The sequence below is a fragment of the Cebus imitator genome, unplaced genomic scaffold (assembly GCF_001604975.1).
Source record: "Cebus imitator isolate Cc_AM_T3 unplaced genomic scaffold, Cebus_imitator-1.0 Scaffold58, whole genome shotgun sequence".
In the NCBI taxonomy this organism is placed as follows: domain Eukaryota; kingdom Metazoa; phylum Chordata; class Mammalia; order Primates; family Cebidae; genus Cebus; species Cebus imitator.
Window position 1 is genome coordinate 367,081 of NW_016107373.1, and position 9,144 is coordinate 376,224.

General features: G+C 53.6%; 1 protein-coding gene across 2 annotated transcripts in view; it reads left to right on the forward strand.

Annotated features, from left to right (window-relative positions):
- Nucleotides 1-8,598, forward strand: part of SPI1 (Spi-1 proto-oncogene) — a 22,353-nt gene extending 13,755 nt beyond the window's left edge. For both annotated transcript variants that reach the window (XM_017529214.2, XM_017529216.2), the window contains exons 3-5: nt 4,296-4,483; nt 5,337-5,499; nt 7,897-8,598. In XM_017529214.2, the coding sequence (XP_017384703.1) occupies nt 4,296-4,483; nt 5,337-5,499; nt 7,897-8,216 (671 nt within the window). In that variant the 3' untranslated portion in view covers nt 8,217-8,598. The remainder of the gene's footprint in view (nt 1-4,295; nt 4,484-5,336; nt 5,500-7,896) is intronic.
- Nucleotides 8,599-9,144: the final 546 nt, after the last annotated feature.

Sequence of the window (9,144 nt, forward strand, 5' to 3'; positions counted from 1 at the left end):
CTGCCTCAGCCTTCCGAGTAGCGGAGATTACAGGCGCATGCCACTACACCCAGCTAATTTTTGTGTTTTTGGTAGAGATGCAGTTTCAGCATGTTGGTCAGGCTGGTCTCGAACTCCTGACCTCAAAGGATCCACCCAACTTGGCCTCCCAAAGTGCTGGGATTACAAAAGTGAGCCACTGTGCCCAGCCTACGATAGGGCTGGTGAAGAAAAGAAAGTTCCAAAATGTGACTTTCTATCCATCCTTCCATCCATCTAATTTCCATATACTTCTTTATCCTTTCATATCACTAACCATCTACCCCTTCATTAATTTATTCACACATCCATCTACTTGGCCACCTTTCCAGCTGTCCTTGCCTCTACCTACCGAGCCCTCCATCTTGCACTGGCCTATCCGTCTAACAAATACATACTAAGTATCTTTTATATGCCAGGCCCATTGCTAGATACTGTGGAATGAATAAAACACAGGTCCTGCAAGATCCAGCTTTGTAATAAGGGAAAGAATTAAAGCTCTAATAATTAGAATCCAAGGTAGAGAGGAAGAAGTGCCATGAAACCTGCAGGTCTCTGTTCTCTGAGCCTGTTTCTTTCTTTCTTTTTTTTTGAGACGGAGTTTCACTCTTGTCACCCAGGCTGGAGTGCAGTGGTGCTATCTCGGGTCACTGCAATCTCTGCCTCCCAGGTTCAAGCGATTCTCCTGCCTCAGCTTCCCGTGTAGCTGGAATTACAGGCATGTGCCATCACCCCCAGCTAATTTTGTATTTTTAGTAGAGACGGGGTTTCACCATATTAGCCAGGCTGGCCTCAAACTCCTGATGTCAGGTGATCCACCTGCTTCGACCTCTGAGCCTGTTTCTACATCTGAATATTTTTCTACATCTGAATATTTTTCAGGAGAGGCTGGGATTCAGGAGTCCTAGTCTAGAGGTTGATGATCTTGTGAGAAGGTGTTTTTCTTGGCCCCTCCTTTCTAGATTCGTCATCTTTCTTCTCTGTTTGGATCACACTTTTGTTCCCCTGGGAAGAGCCCAGGGCTTCAGGCTGGAGATTCTAAAAATACATTAAAAAAAAAAAAAAAAAAGAGGCAATAATTCATTGGTTTGTGAATGTTTGTTGAGTGCCTACTGTATTTAGGCACTGGGAATATAGAGGTGAGCAAAACCAGGCCCTGCCCTCATGGTGCCATGCTCAGGCCCCAACTGCAGAGACAACATGGTCCGCTAACATTATTTCTCTGGGCCACTGACCAAGGTGGCCAGGAGCAGGGAGAAGAAGAGAAAAGAAACATATATTAAAAGCATTTGCGGGCCAGGCGCAATGACTCATGCCTATAATCCCAGCACTTTGGGAGGCCGAGGCAGGCAGATCACAAGGTCAGGAGTTCAAGACCAGCCTGGCCAATATGGTGAAACCCTGTCTACTAAAAATATAAAAATTAGCTGGGCGTGTTGGTGGGCGCCTATAGTCCCAGCTACTCTGGAGGCTGAGGCAGGGGAATCGCTTGAACCTGGGAGGCGGAGGTTGTAGCCAGCCAAGACTGTACCACTGCACTCCAGCCTAGGTGATAGAGACTCCATCTCAAAAAACAAACAAACAAAAAATGTTTGCGGTATGCTTGCTTAAGTGCTAATCCAGGCTCTTTTTTTTAAACATAATTTTTTTGTAAGCCCCTCCCCCTGCACACTGAATACTTTTTTGTTAAGAGACAGGGTCTCACCAGGCGCAGTGGCTCACACCTGTAATCTCAGCACTTTGGGAGGCTGAGGCCGGCAGATCATGAGGTCGGGAGTTCAAGACCAGCCTGGCCAACATAGGGAAATCCTATCTCTACTAAAAATACAAAAATTAGCCAAGCATGGTGGTGTATGTCTGTAGTCCCAGCTACTCAGGAGGCTGAGGCAGAAGAATCACTTGAACTCAGGAGGTGGAAGTTGCAGTGAGCCAAGATTGCGCCACTGCACTCCAGCTTGGGCAACAGAGTGAGACTTCGTCTCAAAAAAAAAAAAAAAAAAAAGAGAGACAGGGTCTCACTCTGTCACCCAGGCTGGAGGCAGTGATATAGTCATAGCTCACTACAACCTCAAATTCCTGGGCTCAAGCGATCTTCTCATATCAGCCTCCCCAGTAGCTGGGACTACAGGTGTGCTCCACCATGTCTGGCAAATTAAAAAAAAACTTTTTGTAGAGATGGGGTCTCACTATGTTGCCCAGGCTGGTCTCACTCTTCTGAGCTCAAGTGATCCTCCCTCCCCAGCCTCCTGAGTAGCTGGGATTATAGGTGTAACCACACTCAGTGGGAATCCAGGCTCTTTAGAATATACTGTTATTATTATTATTATTAATGATAATGATGAAGTTAATGTTTATCAAGGTCTTACTTTGTGCCAAGTTGTAGTCTAAGCACTTTGGAAGCAATAAGTCATTTGCTTCTCAAAGCAAGTCTATGTGATGGGTGTAACTGTTAGCCCCATTAAACAGATGAGGACACTGAGGCTTGGAGATATAGAATGACCTGACCATTGTCACACAGTGGTAATTGGCAGAGCCAGAACTTGAACCAGGACTACCTTTCTCTCCTCTCTGCTATTGGCTTCCTAAAGGTGGGAGTCTGGGCTGTCTGGACTGTGAGGCCAAATAATTACACATGTAGAACAGGGCCTCAGTAACCACCCAGGTGCGTTTCTGACTTTTACACTGGGGAATGAGAAGCTGGGGGAGAAAAAAATGTCTCGTCCATGGTCACACTACAAAGCCACCGCGGAGCACGATTAGAAAGCGGGACTCAGATCCAGTCCAGACCCCAAATTCATCATTATTTATTAGGGATGTGTGAGTAGGTGTTTATGTGAGACAGAAAGAGAGAGGCCGGCAGTCATGTGTACACATGTACACACACGCACGCGCACACACACACGTACACGTGGCTGGTGGTAGATTTATCCCAGAGCCACTGCATGGACCTGGAGTCTCATAATGCTCCCTCTTTGGCCCACATGAGACAGTCCCTCTGGTCACTTTATTACCACGCTTCATTTTGGACCCTCAATTGTGCCCAGGAAGTCCCGCAGACGAGTGGCAGTTTTTGTTCCCGGAAAAGGTGCTCTGTCCCAAGCCCAGTCCCAAGACAGGGTTTTCAGTGGCATGGGGCTATTTCCCAGACTTGAGTCCACCCCACCACAGACTCTGAAGGGACCCACAGGTGGTTTTCCAGGAAAGTCTCAGGTCCCAGGAACACAGGCGCCACTGCCTAAAAGTCTCAGGTCATGGGAACACAGGTGCCACTGCCTAAGGTCATGGCTTTGAAGAGGAAGGGCCACCTTGTGTCTGGACAAGTTTTGGTGTGTGAGAAATGTCAGCCCTGTGACTTTGCTGTCACACCTTGGCCATGTGACAAGGCTGTGTGTGTGTGTGTGTGTGTGTGACAGAGAGAGACTGTGGGCAGCCAGGGAGCTGAGGAACCCATGAAAGGTTTTTTTGTTTTATTTTTTGGTTATTTTTTTTGAGACAGAGTCTCACTCTGTTACCCAGGCTGGAGTGCAGTGGCACAATCTCGGCTCACTGCAGCCTCGGCCTCCTGGGTTCAAGCAATTCTCCTGCCTCAGCCTCCTGAGTAGTGTGCCACCATGCCCAGCTAATTTTTTGTATTTTAGTAGAGACAGGGTTTCACCATGTTGGTCAAGATGGTCTTGATCTCCTGACCTTGTGATCCACTTGCCTCAGCTTCCAAAAGTGCTGGGATTATAGGCATGAGCCACCTGCCCGGCTGGGAGGTCTCAGGAGGGGAAGGGAATCAGCTTTCCCTGAGGGCCTGCTCTGGTGCTGGTTTACAAATACGACCTCATTCGTATCCTCCCAATAGCTCTGATCCCCATTTTACAGGTGACTCAACTGAGGTTAAAGAGGCCACATACGTGCCTGAGATGGCACAGCAAGTACACGGCAGAGCCAGGATTAGATGCTCAGTCTGTGTGACTGCGCAGGAAGCAGGATGGAATTGCTGAGAACACGAGCTTCGGTTTAGACCTGAGTCCTGGCTCTGCCCCTGACCCTTGTGACCTTTGGGCATGTTACGTGGCTGCTCCAAGCCTCAGCGTCCTCATCTATAAAATGCAATCCTAGAGTAACCGTGCAGGTGGCGAGCGTTAAACGAGATGGTTAACGTAAACTGCCCAGCCTGGTGCAAGGCAAAGGCCCGCTGTGGCCCGGCAGTATTATTTAATGTTACTGCAACCTTTTCCTGCCCTCCCTAACCCTGAGCTCACCCCATGCTGCCTGGCTGTCCCCCACAGACCATTACTGGGACTTCCACCCCCACCACGTGCACAACGAGTTCGAGAGCTTCGCCGAGAACAACTTCACGGAGCTCCAGAGCGTGCAGCCCCCGCAGCTGCAGCAGCTCTACCGCCACATGGAGCTGGAGCAGATGCACGTTCTTGACACCCCCATGGTGCCACCCCATGCCAGTATTGGCCACCAGGTGCGTGCCACTGCCTGCCCCGTCCCCCAGGAGACTGCCAGGCCTGTGGTGGGGCCCGGGAGCTTCACAGGAAGCTGACACAGGCTCTTACCCAACTCGGCTTCCTGCCCCACGGCGCCAACGGCGGCTGCAGCCCCAACGGCTGCCGCCTGACCCCCCGAGTGACCTCGTGACCCCACACCCCTTATCTCCTCTTGCCCCAAGGATGGACATACCCCAGATAATTCTCGCACCCTCACTGAGCCTCCCCACCCCAAGGCCTTATTGTGGGCACTCCTGGCCCTCAGTGTCTGCCACCCCTATTCACCAGGCCTCATGAGTCCCACACCAAGCCACTTAACACCTCCACTGACCCTGCCTCTCCCCAGTGACCCCCCCTACTGACCTAACCCGGATCAGTGACTTTTGCTGACCTCTACCACCCCTACTGACCTCCAGGGCTCCTCCATTCACTCATCACCCTGCCTATCCAAACCCCCTTCTAGACCCAATGCACTGGCCCCCAGCACACCCACTTCTGACCCCAGCCCATTGCAGGGTCACACAGCACCTCCACCAGGAGGAGAATCAGGCACTGCAGCCCTAAACTGGGAGGCTCAGCTGGGAGTGCTGGGCGGGCTGGATGTCAGCACCCCTCGCCCCACAGCCTGCATTCCGTATGCAGCACCTGGACTGGCCCCCACTTTTGCCTGTCTGTCCCCCATTTTTCCCTGGCCGTCCCCCAGTCTCCTGTTGCCTGCCATCATCCCCTGCCGTCTGCACTCCCTCTTCTCTCCCCAGCTGACCTCCCTCCCAGCCCCCTGAGCTGTAAGCTGGCCCTTCCTGACTCCGATCTCCTTCTTCCACCATCCAGGTCTCCTACGTGCCCCGGATGTGCCTCCCGTACCCGTCCCTGTCCCCGGCCCAGCCCAGCTCTGATGAGGAGGAGGGCGAGCGGCAGAGCCCCCCACTGGAGGTGTCTGACGGCGAGGCAGACGGCCTGGAGCCCGGGCCTGGGCTCCTGCCCGGGGAGACAGGTGGGGTGCCCGGCCCTCCACCCGACCCCGGCTGTGTCTGTGCCCTGCCCCCACCCAGCCAGGCTAACTGACCCAGCAGCCATGCCACCGAGTGCATGTGTGTGTGTGCCATGTTTGTCAACGTGTGTGTTTTGTGGGGCTGTCTGTGGCTGTCTCTATGTGTGTGTGTGTATCTGCTGTGAGTGCATGCAGGCATCTCCATGAAGTGTGCCAGGTGTGTGTGTCTCTGTGCCCTGAGTGTGTGTGGATCTGGGTGTGTGTGAGCAAGTGTGTGTGAACAGGTATGGGTAGGTAAATGTGTGCGAGTGGCCATGTGAGTGGGTGTGTGGGAAGGTGAATGTGACAGCTGGTGTGGATGAGAGTGGGTGTGGGCATGTTTGTGTGTGTGTCAGCATATGAATGCATTTCAGTGTGTGAGTGTGTGCATGTGTATGTGAGGTGTGCAGGTATAATCACGTGAGTGGGTGTCAGCAGTGTGTGTGCATGTGTGAGCAGGGATGTGAGCATGGTGTGTGTGAGTGGGTGTGTGTGAGCAGGTGTGTGTATGTGTGAGTGGAGGTGTGGGAGGTGCATTGTGTGAGCATGTGTGTGAGCAAGTATGTACATGTGAATGTGTATATGAGCGGAGGCATGTGTGACATGAGTGTGTGAATGGTCATGAGTGTGGGAGCAGGTGTGTGTAAGTGGATGTGAGTGGGCGTGAACATGCTTGTGTATGTAAGCAGGTGTAAGTGTGTGAGCAGGAGGGTGTGAGCTGGGGTGTGTGAGCATGTATGTGTATATGTGAGGTTTGTGCATGTATCTGAGTGGATATGTGTTTTAGCATGTGTGAGCATGTATGTGTTCCTGTGTGTGAGGGGGGTGAAGGCATGTTTGAGCATCTGCGTGAGTGGTGTGCATGTGAGTGGATGTGTGAACAGGTGTGAGAGCAGGTGTGTTAATGAGTGTGTGTGAGAACAGGTGTGAGTGGGCTGGGCACAGTAGCTCACATCTGTAATCCTAAGCACTTTGGGAGGCTGAGGCAGGTGGATCACCTGAGGTCACATGTTTGAGGCCAACCTGGCCAACACAGTGAAACCCTGTCTCTACCAAAAATACAAAAATTAGCTAGGCGTGGTGGTGCACGCCTGTAGTCCCAGCTACTTGGGAGGCTGAGACAGGCGAATCGCTTGAACCTGGGAGGCAGAGGTTGCAGTGAGCTGAAATCGCGCAATTGCACTCCAGCTTGGGCAACAAGAGCAAAACTTCGTCTCAAAAAAAAAAAAAAAAAAAGGAATGGAAATGAGTGTGTGTGATGGTCGAGTGTGTGAGCAGATGGGTGTGAGCATGCATGAATATGCATGTGTGTGAGCAGCTGTGAGTGGGTGTGTGAGCAGAATGTGTGTGGGCAGGTTTACGTGTTGGCAAGTATGAGCATTTGAGTGTGCAAGTGGGTGCCCGAGTGGTTGTGTGAGCAGGTGTGTAAGCATGCAGGTGGGTGTGGGTGTCAGCATGGGTGTATGAGCAGAATGTGTGTGCATATGTGAGCAGATGTGAGGTGCAAGTGTGTGAGTGGTGTGATGTGAGCAGGTGTGAATGAGGTGTGAACGAGCTGGTGTGAGTGTGTGTAAGTGCATGTGGGGGCAGGTGTGAGATGTGAGCATGCATGTGGGCAGGCATGTATGAGGTGTGAGTGTGTGGTATGAGCATGTGTGTGCAGGTATGAGTGAACAGGTGTGTGTATGGGTAAGATGTGAGCATGTGTGTGAGGTGTGAGCTTGTGAGGGGGGTGCGAATGTGTGAGGTGTGAGCACGTATGTGAACATGTGTGAGCGTGTTTGCGAGACCTGGTGTGAGCTGTGTGAGCAGGTGTGTGTATAAACAGGTGAGGTGAGTGTGTGCGACCGTGTGAGTAGGTGTGAGCATGTGTGAGTGTGCGTGTGAATGATTTGAGGTGTATGAGGATGTGTGTGAGCAGGTGCGTTGTGTGAGCAAGTGTGTGAATGTGGGGCATGAGAGTGAGTGTAAGCAGGTGTGTGTGTATGTGGGTGGGTGTGTGAGCATGTGTGTAGGTGTGAGTGGTGTGTTGTGTGGGTGTGTGAGGGTGTGTGTGGGTGCACGGTGTGAGTGCATGTGTGGTTGTCAGTGGGTGCGAACGAGGTGTATGAGCAGGTGAGTGGGTGCACGGTGTGGGTACGTGTGTGGGGTGAGTGGGTGTGAACGGGTGGGCGCGAGCAGGTGTTTGTGTGTGTGCATTAGTGTGGGTGCGTTGTGTGTGCACACCCAGCGCGGGCTGGGGTAGCCATTTCCCTGCCTTTCCCGGCCGCCCCCGTTCCCGGTCCCCGTGCGTGCGCGCGGCGGTGGGGGCGGCTCCTGTGTGGGCCCCGGGCCCCCTCCCACCGGGCCCTCCCCCCGCAGGCAGCAAGAAGAAGATCCGCCTGTACCAGTTCCTGCTGGACCTGCTCCGCAGCGGAGACATGAAGGACAGCATCTGGTGGGTGGACAAGGACAAGGGCACCTTCCAGTTCTCGTCCAAGCACAAGGAGGCGCTGGCGCACCGCTGGGGCATCCAGAAGGGCAACCGCAAGAAGATGACCTACCAGAAGATGGCGCGCGCGCTGCGCAACTATGGCAAGACGGGCGAGGTCAAGAAGGTGAAGAAGAAGCTCACCTACCAGTTCAGCGGCGAAGTGCTGGGCCGCGGGGGCCTGGCCGAGCGGCGCCACCCGCCCCACTGAGCCCGCAGCCCCCGCCGGGCCCCGCCAGGCCTCCCCGCTGGCCATAGCATTAAGCCCTCGCCCGGCCCGGACACAGGGAGGACGCTCCCGGGGCCCAGAGGCAGGACTGTGGCGGGCCGGGCCTCGCCTCACCCGCCCACGACCCCCCTCCAGCCCCTCCCCACAGCCCGCTTCGCCCCCCTCCAGGACTCCGCCCCGGCTGCGGGAGGCCACCTGGGCCTCGGAGGCCACCTGGGCCGCAGACCCCACCGGGGCAACCTTGCTGAGGACGACCCCGGGTACTTCCCTGGGAGTCTCAAGACCCTGTGTAAATCGGACCTCCCGTCACCCCTCCCACTCATTAACCTCCTCCCCGAAAACAAGTAAAGTTATTATCAGTCCATCCTTTGCAGCACAGAGTCTCCTTTAAAACTTGCTGTGTACCTCGTCTGGCTCCTGTGTGCTGCGGCGTCTCTCTTTTGTCATTTGTCCATCGGGTGTTTACTGAGGACTGTACCCAGTGCTGGACCCTGGGGACCTGAGGACCAGTGACACACGGAGCCTGACCAGGAGTCAGAGTTTGGTGAAAAGAGCAAGTCCTCAATTGTGATTAGGGAAATCGATCCCGTTTTAAAGCTCTCTGCTCCTGACAGGTTTTTTGTTGTTTTTTTGAGACGGAGTCTCACTCTGTTGCCCAGGCTGGAGAGCAGTGGCACGATCTTGGCACACCACAACCTCTGCCTCCTGGATTCAAGCGATTCTTCTGCCTCAGCCTCCCGAGTGGCTGGGACTACAGGCAGGCATCACCACGCCGGCTATTTTTATTTTTTTTAATTTTTAGTAGAGACCCGGTTTCACCATGTTGGCCAGGCTGGTCTGGAACTCCTGACCTCAGGTGATCCGCCCACTTCGGCCTCCCAAAGTGCTGGGATTACAGGTGTGAGCCCAG